The sequence below is a fragment of the Pristiophorus japonicus genome, chromosome 3 (genome assembly GCF_044704955.1).
Source record: "Pristiophorus japonicus isolate sPriJap1 chromosome 3, sPriJap1.hap1, whole genome shotgun sequence".
NCBI lineage: Eukaryota > Metazoa > Chordata > Chondrichthyes > Pristiophoridae > Pristiophorus > Pristiophorus japonicus.
The window spans coordinates 291,090,096-291,107,910 of record NC_091979.1 but is presented as its reverse complement, the minus strand read 5'-3'; the positions used below and the strand labels follow the sequence as shown (position 1 = coordinate 291,107,910).

Genomic DNA, 17,815 nt, shown 5'->3' with positions numbered 1-17,815 from the left:
TCCTCATACACACACAAAATAATCTTAACTGTAAGATTTTTTGATCACCCAATTATGTGGGTGATCATCGAATGGCTGGAGGAAGTGGCACATGTAGATGTCTTCCTGACCTTTCGCCTGTTTTGATTTCTTTTTGTAGCATCTTTTAGTCATGTGACATAGTTATTAGACCATGTTGTGGAATAAAGTGAGCCATAGTTTGATCATGCTGAAATTTAGTTGGAGTATAAAGTGAAAAGTCTTTTTAAATAATAACTTTAATTTATATAGCGCCTTTAACGTAGTAAAACGTCCCAAGGTGCTTCACAACAATGTTACAGGCAAACAGATAAATTTGACACTGTGCCACAGAAGAAATTAAGGCAAATGATCAAAAGCTTGTTTAAAGAGGTAGGTTTTAACGAGTGGCTTAAAGGAGGAAAGAGAGGTAGAGAGGCGTGGAGTTTAGGGAGGGAGTTCCAGAGCTTAGGGCCCAGGCAGCTGAAGGCACATCCACCGATGGTTGAGCAGTTATAATGAGGGATGTTCAAGAGGCCAGAATTTGAGGAGCGCAGACATCTTGTGGGGTTGTGAGGCTGAAAAAAATTACAGAGATGGAGGGGCAAGTCCATGGAGTGATTTGTAAACAAGGATGAGAATTTTGAAATCGAAGCATTGTTTAACTGGGAGCCAATGTAGGTCAGAAGGCACAGGGGTGATGGGTGATCTTGACTTGATGCGGGTTAGTACACAGGCTGCTGAGTTTTGGATGACTTCAAGTTTACGAAGTGTGGAATGTGGAAGGCCGGCCAGGAGTGAGTTGGAGTAGTCAAGTCTCAAGGTAACAAAGGCATGAATGAGGGTTTCAGCAGCAGAAGAGCTGATGCAGGGACGGAGGCGGGCAATGTTACGGAGGTAGAAAAAGGCGGTTTTAGTTATGCCGCGGATATGTGCTTGGAAACTAATTTCAGGGTCAAATATGACACCTAGGTTGCGAATAGTCTTGTTCATCCTCAGATTGATGCTAGGGAGAGGGATGGAGTCAGTGGTTAGGGAACGCAGTTTGTGGCAGGGACCAAAGATAATGGCTTCGGCCTTCCCAATATTTAATTGGAGAAAATTTCTGCTCATCCAGTATTGGATGTTGGACAAGCAATCTGACAATTTAGATACCAAGCAGGGGTTGACAGAAGTGATGGAGAGGTAGAGCTGGGTGTCATCTGCATACATGTGGAAACTGACTCCGTGTTTTCGGATGATATCGCCATGGGGCAGCATATAGATGAGAAATAAGAGGGGACCAAGGACAGATCCTTGGGGGGCACCAGAGGTAACAATGCAGGAGTGGGAAGAGAAGACATTGCTGGAGATTTTCTGGCTACGATTAGATAGATAAGAATGGAACCAGGGGAGTGCAGTCCCACCCAGCTGGACATTGGTGGAGAGGCATTGGAGGAGGATAGAGTGGTCAACTGTGTCAAAGGCTGCAGACAGGTCCAGAAGGACGAGGAGGGATAATTTACCTTTGTCACAGTCACACAGGATGTAATTTGTGATTTTGATGAGAGCAGTTTTGGTACTGTGGCAGGGCGAACGCCAGATTGAAGGGAATCAAACATTGAACTCATAGAAAGATGATCACGGATTTGGGAGGCAACAACACATTCAACTAATTTGGACAGGAAAGGGAGGTTGGAGATGGGGCAAAAGCTAGCAAGCAAAGTGGGGTCAACAATCATATTCAACAATCTTTGAATAAATTGTGCTTCAATATGTTTCCAATTTACTACTAAACAATACTCCCAGACATCTGTAATCTTATCAATTAATGTTTTTATACAAAAACTGCGAGATTAGTTGAGTTTTTCTTTTTTTTTCTACGTATTATTACTTAAAATAAACAGAAAATTTGTCAACTTTGAATACTGTGCAGACTTCTAAAAGTAATTAAATTAAAATAGAAAGTTGAGTTGCCACTCTAAAATCGAGGTCATAAATATAATTGATGAGGTTAGATGAGGAAGGGTGGGAGGAGGCGCGTATGGAGTGTAAACAACGGCATGGACCTGTTAGATCAAATGGCCTGTTTCTGTGCTGTAAATACTACGTAATAATGGAGCAGTAAGCTCCATTACTGGGTGCACACATCACTGCTTAGAGATTGATTTACCTATAGCTGCTCCCTTGTATGACAACTTATTATTGAAATGTTACCTTAATAAGCCCCACAATTCTGACTTGCATACATTAATCAAATGCAACCAGCAGACAAAGGGGATAGGACAGCATCTGTTCCCCACATCTGAACTCCATAACTGAGTTTGCAGTTGCAAAGTTAGATCTCAGTCTTTGTCTGACAGTACGTTTATATTAGAAGGAACTGCTTCAGATAGAAATGGTCCAGTTTGTTTTAGAAGCCAGTACTCTGGAATCCACCCACTTACACTGCAGGATGGGTGTTATAGCCCCAGCAGCAACATATGTACATTTGCAACAAAACCTCTGCATGCACAGTTCTGCAAAAGTCACAATCAAGACCTTAATGATTTTTTGGTCACAAACTATCCCTCCATAAAAACATACTATTGGTCTGCATAAGTGAGTTGAGCACCCGGCTCACCTCTGGTGAGATGTCATGGTGGCTCACTTCACCATCAGCAGACATTTATGACAGTATTGATGCTGGAACAGTTTGGGAAAGACTGCATCTTAAGATGCTCTTCGGTTGGCTATTTTAACAAAGGTTAATGACAATAGCAATCTTCATTTGCAGGTGGGTGTCTGTGCATCGACAACATTTCCTGCCTCTAGCCTTATCTCATCACACCGCCATTGAAGTTTGATGTCTTCAATGGAATCCTTGTCGGCTTCCCAAGCTCCACCCTACTTAAACTCAAATTTGACCAATACTCCACCACCTACATCCAGTCCTGCACCATGTCACACATTGCCATCAACCCGCTCCTCGCCAATCTTCATTGTCTTCCCGTTCATAAGAACATAAGAATTAGGAACAGGAGTAGGCCATCTAGCCCCTTGAGCCTGCTCCGCCATTAAACAAGATCATGGCTGATCTGGCATTGGACTTAGCTCCACTTATCCGCCCGCTCCCCGTAACCCTTAATTCCCTTTTTGGTTAAAAATCTATCGATCTGTGATTTGAATACATTCAATGAGCTAGCCTTAACTGCTTCCTTGGGCAGAGAATTCCACAGATTCACAACCCTCTGGAAGAAGAAATTCCTTCTCAACTCGGTTTTAAATTGGCTCCCCTGTATTTTGAGGCTGTGCCCCCTCGTTCTAGTCTCCCTGACCAGTGGAAACAACCTCTCTGCCTCTATCTTGTCGATCCCTATCATTATTTTAAATGTTTCTATAAAATCACCCCTCATCATTCTGAACTCCAATGAGTAAAGACCCAGTCTACTCAATCTATCATCATGAGGTAACCCCCTCATCTCCGGAATCAGCCTAGTGAATCGTCTCTGTACCCCCTCCAAAGCTAGTATATCCTTCCTTAAGTAAGGTGACCAAAACTGCACGCAGTACTCCAGGTGCGGCCTCACCAATACCCTATACAGTTGCAGCAGGACCTCCCTGCTTTTGTACTCCATCCCTCTCGCAATGAAGGTCAACATTCCATTCGCCTTCCTGATTACCTGCTGCACCTGCAAACTGACTTTTTGGGATTCATGCACAAGGACCCCAGGTCCCTCTGCACCGCAGCATGTTGTAATTTCTCCCCATTCAAATAATATTCCCTTTTACTGTTTTTTTTCCCAAGGTGGATGACCTCACATTTTCTGACATTGTATTCCATCTGCCAAACTTTAGCCCATTCGCTTAACCGATCTAAATCTCTTTGCAGTCTCTCTGTGTCCTCTACACAACCTGCTTTCCCACGAATCTTTGTGTCATCTGCAAATTTTGTTACACTACACTCTGTCCCCTCTTCCAGGTCATCTATGTATATTGTAAACAGTTGTGATCCCAGCACCGATCCCTGTGGCACACCACTAACCACCAATTTCCAACCCGAAAAGGACCCATTTATCCCAACTCTCTGCTTTCTGTTAGCCAGCCAATTCTTGATCCATGCTAATACATTTCCTCTGACTCCGCGTACCTTTATCTTCTGCAGTAACCTTTTTGTGTGGCACCTTATCGAATGCCTTTTGGAAATCTAAATAGACCACATCCATCGGTACACCTCTATCCATCATGCTCATTATATCCTCAAAGAATTCCAGTAAATTAGTTAAACATGATTTCCCCTTCATAAATCCATGCTGCGTCTGCTTGATTACACTATTCCTATCTAGATGTCCCGCTATTTCTTCCTTAATGATAGCTTCAAGCATTTTCCCCACTACAGATGTTAAACTAACTGGCCTATAGTTACCTGCCTTTTGTCTGCCCCCTTTTTTAAACAGAGGCGTTATATTAGCTGCTTTCCAATCCACTGGTACCTCCTCAGAGTCCAGAGAATTTTGGTAGATTATAACGAATGCATCTGCTAGAACTTCCGCCATCTCTTTTAATACCCTGGGATGCATTTCATCCGGACCAGGGGACTTGTCTACCTTGAGTCCCATTAGCCTGTCCAGCACTACCTCCCTAGTGACAGTGATTATCTCAAGGTCCTCCCTTCCCACATTCCCGTGACCAGCAATTTTTGGCATGGTTTTTGCGTCTTCCACTGTGAAGACCAAAGCAAAATAATTGTTTAAGGTCTCAGCCATTTCCACATTTCCTATTATTAAATCCCCCTTCTCATCTTCCAAGGGACCAACATTTACTTAAGTCACTCTTTTCTGTTTTATTTATCGGTAAAAGCTTTTAGTATCTATTTTTATGTTTTGCCCAAGTTTACTTTAGTTATCTATTTTTCCTTTCTTTATTGCTTTCTTAGTCATTCTTTGCTGTTGTTTAAAATTTTCCCAATCTGCTAGTTTCCCACTAAACTTGGCCACCTTATACGCATTGGTTTTTAATTTGATACTCTCCTTTATTTCCTTGGTTATCCACGGCTGGTTATCCCTTCTCTTACCGCACTTCTTTTTCACTGGAATATATTTTTGTTGAGCACTATGAAAGAGCTCCTTAAAAGTCCTCCACTGTTCCTCAATTGTGCCAGCATTTAGTCTGTGTTTCCAGTCTACTTTAGCCAACGCTGCCCTCATCCCACTGTAGTCCCCTTTGTTTAAGCATAGTACGCTCGTTTGAGGCACTACTTCCTCACGCTCAATCTGTATTACAAATTCAACCATACTGTGATCACTCATTCCGAGAGGATCTTTTACGAGGAGATCGTTTATTATTCCTGTCTCATTACACAGGACCAGATCTAAGATAGCTTGCTCCCTTGTAGGTTCTGTAACATACTGTTCTAAGAAACAATCCCGTATGCATTGTATGAATTCTTCCTCCAGGCTACCCCGTGCGATTTGATTTGACCAATCGATATGTGGGTTAAAATCCCCCATGCTTGCCTTTTTATTACACTTTGACCCTTTAGAATTTTGCTGTACAGTGGCCCTTTTTGTTTTTTGCCTTGGGTTTCTCTGCCCTCCACTTTTACTCATCTACTTTCTGTCTTTTGCTTTTGTCTCCATTTTGTTTCCCTCTGTCTCCCTGCATTGGTTCGCATCCCCCTGCCATATTAGTTTAACTCCTCCCCAACAGCACTAGCAAACACTCCCCCTTGGACATTGGTTCCGGTCCTGCCCAGGTGCAGACCGTCCGGTTGGTACTGGTCCCATCTCCCCCAGAACTGGTTCGAATGCCCCAGGAATTTAAATCCCTCCCTGCTGCACCACTGCTCAAGCCACGTATTCATCTGAGCTATCCTGCAATTCCTACTCTGACTAGCTCGTGACATTGGTAGCAATCCCGAGATTACTACTTTTGAGGTCCTACTTTTTAATTTAGCTCCTAGCTCCTTAAATTAGTCTTGTAGGACCTCATCCCTTTTTTTACCTATATCGTTGGTACCAATGTGCACCACGACAACTGGCTGTTCTCCCTACCTTTTCAGAATGTCCTGCACCTGCTCCGAGACATCCTTGACCCTTGCACCAGGGAGGCAACATACCATCCTGGAGTCTCGGGTGCGGCCGTAGAAACGCCTCTCTATTCCCATTGCTTTGAATTCAAAACCCTCATCCTTGTTTATAAATCTCTCAATGGCCTCACCTCACCCTACATCTGCAACCTCTTTTGCTTTGTGTCCCAGTCCATGCCCTTAATTCGCTCTTCAGATTCTGGCCCTTCTGTGCATTCAGCGTCAGCCAGCTCAATCCTATACACTGGAATTCTCTCCCTGAACCCATTCATCTTGCTACCATTCTCCCCACTTCAAAAACTTACTCAACAGGTATCTCTTCGAACATGCATCTGGTCATCTCCCCAAACTCTTCAATTTCTGCTTGTTATTTGTATCTCTTCAATGATGCACTCTGGAATGTTTACTACATTAAAGGTGTTATATGTTGCAGGCAGTGGGAAGTTATTCGGAAATTGTACGACATAAGGGAGAATATTCCTCTCAGGTCTGCACCCAAGCACACAGCAAGCAGAGTTGACCAGAAATGTGCTCTATCTGGATTAAACTCCAGCACCCTCATTTCTGGTCAGGTCAGTATCACAGAGTGGACTACACGTGGAGTGCTGCAAAGGGGCACATGCTCACAGCTGGGAGGAAGCTCAGCTGCTGCTGCAGGTCCTAAAGGTCTCTTTGGATCTGTCAGACACAGAAATAAAACACAGGCCTCAGGAACGCCAGGTTTTTGTAGGGGAAGCCTGTAGGGAGTGGAGGAACTCTGGTTGCAGGCCAAGCATTACTTTTGATATGAACCAAAAGTACTTTGTTGCCAGTGAAGCACTTTGAGACGTCCCGACATCATAAAAGATGCCATTTAAATGCAAATTCTTCTTTTTCTTTATTTATTACTCAGCAATATTTCTTGCTATGTGCCATTCACCTGCTGTAGAGGTACACCATCAAACCCACTGATGTACCAGCCTGAAGTACTTGTGTTCTGTTCTTGCTGTGGCTCTGATCCCCTTTTAAAGAGTAGAAGGTGAGGAGAGAATTGCTATCAGTAGATTTGAGATCTAACGTTTTTGACTGGACCAGTGAAACAAGTACAGAGGAGTTCAGGCCCCACTGCTCCATTTGCAAAATCTAGAGAGACCAAAAATACGATTAAGAACATAAAATAATCGAGCAGATATTGTTGTAACTGTAAGTAAATAATTTGAAGAAAAAAACAACTTATTTAAATGACAAAACCCTTGTTCCAGAAAACAAAGCTCAGTGAGGGTAAATTTTACTCCCTTTGGGAAAACAGGACATTTAAAACAGAGCAAGAAACTTACCTGAGGAGGTGCCTCAATATAAATGTATTTCTTTCCTTTGTTGGGCCTGGAAGAGTAGGAGTGCTATGCTGGTCCCCACAAGGAAAGTGTAGGCCTCCCCTTCCCCCAGTTCCCCATCCTTCCCAAACCATTGACAGTCCCAGAACCGCCCCAACCCCATCCCTGCACTTACCTCGGGCCTGGCCAGCAGCCTCCAAGCCCGATTTTAACAGCCGGGCAGCCGCTTCCCACACACTTTTTGGCCGTTTTGGTCAGGAAGTCAGCCAGTGGCATGTTAATGAAGCCCAGCCATTAAAACTGGTTGCGTCTCCCTCGACCGGAAGGGCCAGCTGCTCGCTAGCCTCTTTCCCACCAGGGAGTTAATCTTTCCCCCAATTCGTGTATATATAAAACATGCAGTATGCTACTTTAAAAGTATTCTCACTCTTTCTGGCCTGAAGCACTGACACATGCTACAGTACTGTTCCACAAGGATCAACAGCCTGCCCGTTCCTTACCCAAGTGACATTCTTCAGTTGCGAACCAGGACAGTAAGTGTTATGAGCATCGTATCTGAAACCTATCCCCATCCTCAGAGAACTTAAGCTAGTAAAGTGGGATGGGGAAGGGAGGGTTTGTGTACATATAATAGTAATCTATAGATAAGAAAAATGAATCAGAATACAAAAAGAGATAAAAGTTACAGAAATACTCAGGAAACAAAAAAGGTTCTAGGATGTAATAATGAAATACCTGATAAAAATAAAGGAGTACTAAAAAATAATAGGTTATTGAATTGCCTGTATAGCAATGTACTGAGCATCAGCAACAAAACCAAGGCATTGAAGGCAATTATTAGACATGAGGAAATAGATGTAATAGGGATAACGGAAACATGGTTGCAGATAGGACAGGATTGGCAATTAAATATTACAGGCTATAATGTATTTAGAAATGATAATGGAGGACAAAGAGTTGCTGGGGGAACTGTGCTAATCAGAAATACTTAATAGGAGTAGCAAGAAAGGGCAGACCGAACAAAGAGATTGAAACAGAATCCATATGGATTGAGATAAAGGATAGGAAGGGATTGGTCACAGTATTAAGGATATAGTACAGACCACCAAATTGTGGAAAGAAAGTGGAGGAAAAATATGTAGGCAAATAAATTAAATGAATAAAAACAGAACAATTTGATACCATCCTTTACTTCCTTAGTTAGCCACGGATGGTTCTCCCTTCTCTTAAAGTCCTTCCTTCTCACTGGAATATATTTTTGTTGAGAATTATGAAATATCTCCTTAAATGTCTGCCACTGCTTATCAACCGTCTTATATATTAAACTATTTTCCCAGTCCACTTTAGCCAACTCTGCCTTCGTACCTTTGTAATCTCCTTTATTTAAGATGAGGACACTGGTTTGAGATCCAACTTTCTCACCCTCCAAATGAATTTGAAATTTAACTATGCTATGATCACTCTTTCCTAGAGGATCCTTTACTAGGAGATCATTTATTAACCCTGTCTCATTACACAGTACCAGATCTAAGATGCCTGATCCCTGGTTGGATCCACAACATACTGTTCAAGGAAACTATCCCGGATACATTCTATGAACTCTTCTTCAAGGCTACCTTGGTCAATTTGATTTGTCCAATCAATATAAAGATTAAAATCGCCCATGATTATTGCCATTCCTTTCTTACAAGCCTCCATTATTTCTTGATTTATACTTTGTGCAGCTGTGTAGCTAATGTAAGGGGGCCTATAGATTATGCCCACCAGTGACTTCTTCCCCTTATTATTTCTTATCGCCACCCAAACTGATTCTATATCTTGATCTTCTGAGCCAATATCATTCCTCACTCTTGATGAATTTGTGCAGTAATCTGAAATGCACAGTTAAATTGAATTAACATTTTACACCAGGTGAAGACCTGGATTTAGTGGCTGGAATCTTCCACTTGGCCATTGCACCACTGAAAGTGTGTGTGTGAGTGAGGGAGTTTGGGCAGGGCTTCCATATGTACAATGTTGATTCTAGCTCATTTAAATAAGGTTGCATGAGCTCCCAACTGGGTGGCACCTGGGAATAGTGTTTTGCAATAGTGTGTGTAAAATGTTTTTGTGCTGTTGCAGGATTTAAAGAAGTAGACATTGGAAAAGAAAAGAATAATAGTAACTATTTTACAGAGGGTGAAGGATGAGAGAAAGGCCAGCAGTGCATTAGAATAGTTGAGTCTGGAATTAACAAAGGCAACGAATGAATGGTAGATGGGCTGAGATGGGATAGAAGAGGGTGATGTTACAAAGATGAAAGTTGCCAGTTTTTGTGATGGAAAGGATATTGGATTGGAAGTTCAGCTTGGGCTTGAATAGGATGCTGAGTATGCAAACATTCTGGTTCAACCTGAGACAGTGGCTAGGGAATGGGGGCAGAGTTCAGTTGTGTAGTTATGATGTTTTTCCGGAGTCCAAAAATAATGGCTTTGGTTTTCCCGATGTTTAGCTTGAGGAAATCATAGCGCATCTAAGACAGGTTGTTGGTCAAGCAGTCTGGTAGCACAGAGGCATTGGAGGGGTCAAGAATGATGGTGGACAGATAGAGCTGGGAGTCACCAGCATAGATGTAAAAGCTAACCCCATATCTGCATTGATGTCATCAATGGGCAGTGTTATGTATGGAGAAAGAGTCAGACTGAACACTGTGAGCTCAAAGTAAAATGTGACCGTAGTCTTTTATTGCAGAGTGCCTCTCCAACCTGTGAGGCCTCCTTAAATACCTGTGCTCCCAAGGAATTATAGGATCCCTTGGGACTCCAGGGGATGAGCCCTCTGGTGGCTGTACAGAGTAAATACAAGTTTACATATGTAACAGGCAGAATATAGAAGAGGAAGTAGAGGGGGAGAAAGATGGATCCTTGGGGGATTCCTGAGGGATGGTGTAGTGCTGGGAAAAGAAAGCATTGCTGGAGATGCTCTGGCTATGATCGAATAGGTAAGAATTTAAGGGTAGTCCCATCAAGTTGGATAATGGAGGAGAAGCAGTGGATGAGGATGGTGTGGTTGATCATGTTGAAGGCTGCAGAGAGGTCAAGGAGAGATAAATGACCATGATCATGGGGAAAGTTTTTTGTGACTTTTGTTAGGGCCAGAATTGTGCAGTGTGACTAGTAGAAACCTGATTGGAGGATCAAATTGTGAGTTGTGGGAGAGATGGGTACGGATCTAGGATGCTCAAGGACTGTAGAGGAAAGAGATGTTGGAAATGGGCTAGTTAGTGAGGAATAAATGGGTCAAGTGTGAGTTTTTTTTGAGGAGGGGGTGATGACAGTAATTTTGAAAGGCAGGAGGACAGTGCCTGATGAGAGGAGAACTATTTACTTTCAGCTAGCCCAGGGGCCAGGAAGAGAAATGGGGTGGTCAGGAGTGATATTAAGCATGAGTTCATAGAAGGTGATACGTAGAGTAGAGCATGAATGGGCAGGAGGAATGTGAAGAGAATTTGAGGAGCTTGATGTTCCCGATTGAAAAGTCAGGATATGTTAGCCATGCCTGAACAACTGTGGCCCCTTATCTCAGGGGTCTTGCTTTCACATGAAGGATGTTTACAGAGCATCACACCTGTGTGCAGGCACCAGAGGAATGGTGACTGCAGAAGATAGTAGTTATGCTGGATTGTGAGGGAGAGGCAGTATACGATGTAACATGGAGTGTTAGTTCCGAAATCAAACTGGCTTTTTAGTGTTTCAAAATAAGATTCCTGCAATGCTATTAATGAATCATTAATTACATTAAAAAGTTGGCATTTCTCCCATTTTTCATTAAAGAAAAAATATCTAGTCACAGGAGTCAATTCTTTTGAAATAACGTTGTTCAACTAAAGAACTTTAATTAACATTTTCTTTCCTAATTTCTCCCCTTAGAAGTTGACTTCATAATTGTCAAATATATATCTTTCATTATGGAGTGAGGAGAGATGTGTGGGTTCAGAAGTAAATTTGAGAAATAAAATTGTGATACTTTGGCTAAGCTACATATACACAATCCACAATAGCTTTCTTTTTAACAATGATAATTAATATATATCAGTAGCTTAAAAAATGTAGTTTCCATTGATACAACAGTCATTTTTTCATAGAAGTTTTATAATTTAAAATACCTCAAGATATTTCTTTGCCAGCTCAAGGAACTCCACCTTCAGCTTCATCTCCTCAAGCTGTTGCTTCAGTTTGGGCAGCACCACCTTCGCATCGGTTCCTTTAAATTAAAATGCAACGTTACATTCTGAACGTCCAGCTGTTAAGTCAAGTATACCAACTAAAGCCTTAGGAACAAAACTGTAAGTTGGTCTTTCCCTTCTTCAGCAAACTCAAGCTTGTGCCACTGGTTTAGGATGCCATTATACTGCCACTTCTGCATCAACATGCAGTGGTTTCCAATTTGCAGTGACACACAGAGACAGAATAACTGACATCAGGTTCCAATCTGACTCTGGAAAACAACAATGCAAGAGCCTGTTTGGGAGGCCACCTCAAACTATCTGGGATGACACGGTGAAGGATTTCTGGAGTTTGATTAAAAGAACTGCTAAACTAATTCTACAAGTGGGCATGCTGGGAAGGTTGACCAAATTTGAAAAGTGTGATGCAGACTGTTTGGAAGGCTAAATAAGGAGATAAGGAGATCTTGAGAGACGGTGGGAAACCATTGTAAATACCAGATGCTGTTTGGTAGCGTCAGTCCGTGTAACCAAGAGAAAGAGAGAATGGAAAATTACCGAGAGGTTAAATTTGTCAGCAAAAATGGTATAAGAGACAGTCGACAAGACCGACCAGGACTCAGTACATGAGTCAGACCAGAAGAATGCGATGAAGAAAGTTGCTGGATTATTAACCTCTTACCACGCAGAATGTCGGTGGAGAATTAACCTTTTAGTGTTCACGAAGCAGAAGGATTGGCCATTCTGAATTTCGAATTGTACAACTGATTTAAAAGTTGTATGTATCTCATGTAAACCTGCACTCTTTTAATGCTAATAAAACTATTAGTTAAAAATGTTTGAAGTCTTCTTACCTCTGATTATCCTAAAGAGTTAAGGGAGTAAAAACAAATACTCTACAACTGGATGGAGTACAACTCCAGTGTAATGTCAAGCTGGACATATCCTGAGCATTTTATAATCTTAAGCACCCAGTGCAAGCAGCACTGTGCAAAGGACCTGGCTCCAGTGTTACAAAAAATGTAATGACATCAGGAGGGCAAAGCAGGGGCTGCAATATCATGTCATACATATGGTGCATCTATCCTCCCAGTGGATTTGCAGGATCTTGCGGAGGCAGCACTGGTGGTACTCTTCCAGTGCTTTGAGGTGTCTACTGCCTGGCCCAAGACCGCCCTAAGTGGAGGAAGAGCATCTGGGAGGGCACTGAGCACCTCGAGTCTCGTCGCCGAGAGCATGCAGAAACCAAACGCAGACAGCGGAAGGAGCATGTGGCAAACTAGACTCCCCACCCACCCTTTCCTTCAACGACTGTCTGTCCCATCTGTGACAGAGACTGTAATTCCCGTATTGGACTGTAGAGTCACCTAAGAACTCACTTTTAGAGTGGAAGCAAGTTTCGAGGGACTGCCTACATCATCATCATATGCACTGTGTCAACTATCAGTATCAGAAACTCTTCCTACCCATGCATTCCATGACTTTGCCGGTCTGCACCTTCCCATATGTAAGATTTATGCTACTCTGTGGACTTTCCAGTACCTTCCTTGCCAAACCCAACTCCTTCAGCAAAACACTACAAAAAAAATCCTGTTGCTAACTGCTTGCATGACCAGGAACTGCATCCTTTCCTTATCTGCCTTCACAATACCTATGGGTGATACATGGGTGTAGGATAATTCTATGCCACCACTGTCAACGAGTCAATGTATGCTTTTGTAGAAGACAGCAGTAACAAGAGGAACTGCTCAGTGAGCATGGTGACATGGAGGTCAGGAAAAGGGACAGAGCAGACCTGGTAATGAATGATAGTGTTGTCTCTCCTGATGATAACATATCTACACCAGTCTGCCACACCAATGGTTTCACATGTGTCAGAAAGTGGGCACGGTCAAGTTGGCCCACCTGGGGAAGTGCAGCAGCCTGAGGACAGGTCTGTGTTCCTGGATCCCAAGTGCCTCTCACAGACACTCACCTGCCAGGCACTTTACCAATGCCCATCGTGGAGACTATGATCCAGTGCAGATGGTCACATACAATCTGAACATTGAGATTCATGTTTTCAGGGCACTCCCATGTGCTGCAGCACATATGGGTGCCATCGGGGACACCTTGGACTTTGGGGAATCCTGCCTTTCAAAAAAATCCCCTAGGCTCCTGTTGTCCATCCCTAAGAAGTGGATATCAAACAATTGAGTATGCCCAGTTTATATGAGTATTATTACATGATCTTTGACTACTGTTGGGGAAGAAATTGATGCAGAGGCCATCTTGACGTCACTTCCACTGTTTTAAATACAATTTAAATTTCAATTGCCCTCAAATGGAAATAGCCATCAAATGTGAACAGAGTGGAGACCAGGCACAATGGATCTCTGCTTCTGTTTTCCTCACTCTAACATCTGGGAGATAGGTACATGTAAGGGGTTAAGCGGAAGACCCATTTAGTGTTTGTGCACTAATGCTAATTTCCGGCTAATGTGTATCATCGTTTTGATCAGAAATTTTGAATTTGGATTGGTCAGTTTGATTATCCTTATGCACTTATTCTTGTGTACTTTAATCAAATGGGAAACACATAATTTTATGCATGAATGTACTAATTAACCTTTGCTTCTTTTTTCCTGTTGTTGGAGTTTCTGGTAGAATGTTTTAGTTTTTCTAAAATTCTTGGTCTCCAGCATCAGTTGTTGCTCAAGTTCCTGTGAAACAAAACAAGATCAATATATTAGCAAAAAGTAAAAAAACCTTGCATTATACCGAAACTTGTGTCATGTACAATTATTTATTCATGGGCAGAAATATGTCTGTGTCTTCCATTGTGTTAGTTACAGTGAAACATAGAAACATAGCATTGTGTTCCGAACACAGATGAGGCTGCACACAGGGAGGTTAAAGTAACAGTGACCTCAGTCTTTATTAAGACACTCCAGAGTGAGGAACAGGCCTTAGGGGCCGGCTTATATACAGTGCTCCCAAGGGATGCTGGGATCCCTTGGGATTTCAGGGGATGCGCTCCCTGGTGGCGGAACATGGGAGTGCATGCTTTACAGATACACAACATCACTTCCCCCCAAAGTCAAAGTGAAAACTATTTACAAGGTGAGGCGGTCGGGAGCCTTTCTTTCCCTGGTGAACCGCCTCGGTACAAACATCTGTTCTGGTGTGTTGGCTGTGCCTTCACTGGGCTGGCGTGTTGTTGGCCCTGCAGGGCTGCTGGGTGAGCCTGGCCTTGCTGGGCTGTTGGGCATGATGGGTTCAATTTCCTGGTCTGGCGTGGTGTCGTTGATCCTTTGGGTGTGTGTTGTGGGCTCGAAAAAGGTGGTGTCTGCTGTGGGTTGCTCAGGGCAGTCTGTGAACTGCAACCTCGTTTGGTCCAGGTGCATTCTGCAAATTTGTCCATTGTCTAATTTGACTACAAACACCCTTCTTTAGCTATCACCGTGCCCGCGATCCACTTGGGACCATGTCCATAGTTTAGCACATACACAGGGTCATTCTGATCAATTTCCCGTGACACAGTGGCGCGACCATCGTTTACATTTTGTTGCTGCCACCTACTCTCTACCTGATCATGCAGGTTGGGGTGAACCAGCGAGAGTCTGGTTTTAAGTGTCCTTTTCATGAGTAGCTCAGCCGGGGGCACCCCTGTGAGTGAGTGGGGTCTCGTGCGGTAGCTGAGTAGTACTCGGGACAGGCGGGTTTGGAGTGTGCCTTCTATGACTCGTTTTAAGCTCTGTTTGATTGTTTGTACTGCCTGCTCTGTCTGCCCATTGGAGGCTGGTTTAAACAGGGCTGAGATGACTTGTTTGATCCCTTTGCGGGTCATGAATTCTTTAAATTTGGCACTGGTGAAACATGGCCCATTTTTACTGACCAGTATGTCAGGCAGGCCGTGGGTGCCAAACATGGCCCTCAGGCTTTCAATGGTGGTGGTGGCGGTGCTTCCCGACATTATTTCACATTCAATCTATTTTGAAAAAGCATCCACCACCACCAGGAACATTTTACCGAGAAACGGGCCCACATAGTCAACATGGATCCTCAACCATGGTCTGGAGGGCCACAAACTTAGTGGTGCCTCTCTGGTCGCGTTGCTCAACTGAGCACATACGCTGCATTGCCGGACACAGGACCCTAAGTCAGAGTGGATACTGGGTCACCACACGTGGGATCTGGCTATCGCTTTCATCATTACTATACCCGGATGTGTGCTGTGGAGATCCGAGATGAACGTCTCCCTGCGCTTTTTTGGTAGCACTACGCGGTTACCCCACAACAGGCAGTCTGCCTGAATGGACAGCTCGTACTTTCACCGCTGGAACGGCTTGATTGGCTCTTGCATTTCAACGGCGATGCTGGCCCAGCTCCCATGAAGTACACAGTTTTTTACTAGGGACAGCAGAGGATCTTGGCTGGTCCAAGTCCTAATCTGGCGGGCCGTGACAGGTGATTTATCATTTCAAACGCTTCAATGACCATCAACAAGTCTGCCGGCTGCACCACTATCCGCAAGTTTGCAGGCTGCGCCATTTCCACCCCCGTGGTGGGCAATGGTAGCCGACAGAGCATCTGCACAGTTCTCGGTGCCTGGCCTGTGGCGGATGGTATAGTTATACGCTGATAGCGTGAGTGCACACCTTTGTATGCAGGCTGAGGCATTAGTATTTATCCCCTTGTTTTCAGCGAACAGGGATATGAGGGGCTTGTGATTGGTTTCCAGCTCAAATTTGAGGCCGAACAGGTACTCATGCATTTTCTTTACCCCATATACACACACGCTAATGCCTCTTTCTCAATCATGCTGTAGGCCCTCTCAGCCTTTCAGCCTTAGACAAGCTCCTGGAAGCATAGGCGACAGGTTGCAACTTCCCCGCAATGTTAGATTGTACGACAATACGTCACATGCTAGCACAAGTCTGTTACACGGGTTATACAATACAAGCAGCTTGTTGGAGCATAAAATATTTCTGGCTTTCTCAAAAGCAATTACTTGGTTTTTTCCCCATACCTAGTTCTCACCTTTGCGCAATAACACATGTAGTGGCTCTAAAAGGGTGCTTAACCTCGGTAGGAAGTTACCAAAATAGTTGAGGAGTCCCAGGAATGACTGCAGCTCTGTGACATTCCGTGGCGTCTGTGGCCCGAATGCTGTCCGCTGCGATCTTTCTCCCCAAAAACTCCACTTCTGTTGTCATGAAGATGCATTTTGACCTCTTCAGCCGCAGCCCTACGCGACCCAGTTGCTGGAGGACCTCCTCCAGGTTTTGTAGGTGCTCGGCGGTGTCCCGACCCGTGACCAATATGTCGTCCTGAAAGACCACCGTGTATGGTACTGACTTGAGTAGGCGCTCCATGTTTCTCTGGAAGATAGCTGCAGCCGGCCGAATTCCAAACGGGCATCTGTTGTAGATGAACAGTCCCTTGTGCATGTTGATGCAGGTGAGGCCCTTCGAAGACTCCTCCAGCTCCTGCGTCATGTAGGCCAAAGTCAGCTCGAGCTTGGTGAACGTCTTGCCTCCTGCCAGCGACGCAAATAGGTCATCTGCCTTAGGTAGCAGGCATTGGTCCTGTAGCGAGAAACAATTAATAGTTACTTAATAATCGCCGCAAATCCTGACCGTGCCATCACTTTTGAGTACTGGAACAATCAGTCTGGCCCACTCGCTGAATTCCACTGGGGAGATGATGCCCTCGTATTGCAGCCTGTCCAGTTCGATTTCCACTCTCTCCCTCATCATGTGAGGTACCGCTCGTGCCTTGTGGTGAATGGGTCGTGCCTCTGGGACCAAGTGAATCCGCACCTTTGCCCCGGAAAAGTTTCCAATGCCTGGCTCAAAACGGGAAGGAAATTTGTTAAGAACCTGGGTACATGAGGCCTCATCGACATGTGATAGCACTCGGATGTCATCCCAGTTCCAGTGGATTTTGCCCAGCCAGCTCCTTCCAAGCAGTGTGGGGCCATCGCCCGGGACAATCCAGAGTAGCAGTTCGAGCACCGTGCCCTCGTAGGTAACCTTGACCATGGCACTTCCCAGGACAGTGATAAGCTCTTTGGTGTATGTTCTCAGTTTCGTGTGGATGGGGCACAGGGCTGGTCTGAATGCCTTGTTGCACCACAGTCTCTCAAAGCATCTTTTTACTCATGATGGATTGGCTAGCGCCAGTGTCCAGTTCCATGGCTACGGGTAAGCCATTCAATTTTACTTTTAGCATTATAGGTGGACATTTTGTCAAAAATGTGTGCACCCCATG

The 17,815-nt window shown here is 44.1% G+C and overlaps 1 protein-coding gene across 1 annotated transcript in view; it reads right to left on the bottom strand.

The window, feature by feature from the left end:
• The window catches only part of LOC139255865 (kinase non-catalytic C-lobe domain-containing protein 1), a 308,421-nt gene that overhangs the window by 59,257 nt on the left and 231,349 nt on the right, over positions 1-17,815 (bottom strand). Inside the window, exons 20-22 of the mRNA XM_070874040.1 lie at positions 14,169-14,262; positions 11,501-11,598; positions 6,963-7,165 (exon numbers count right to left, since the gene is read on the bottom strand). Of these exons, the coding sequence (XP_070730141.1) occupies positions 6,963-7,165; positions 11,501-11,598; positions 14,169-14,262 (395 nt within the window). The remainder of the gene's footprint in view (positions 1-6,962; positions 7,166-11,500; positions 11,599-14,168; positions 14,263-17,815) is intronic.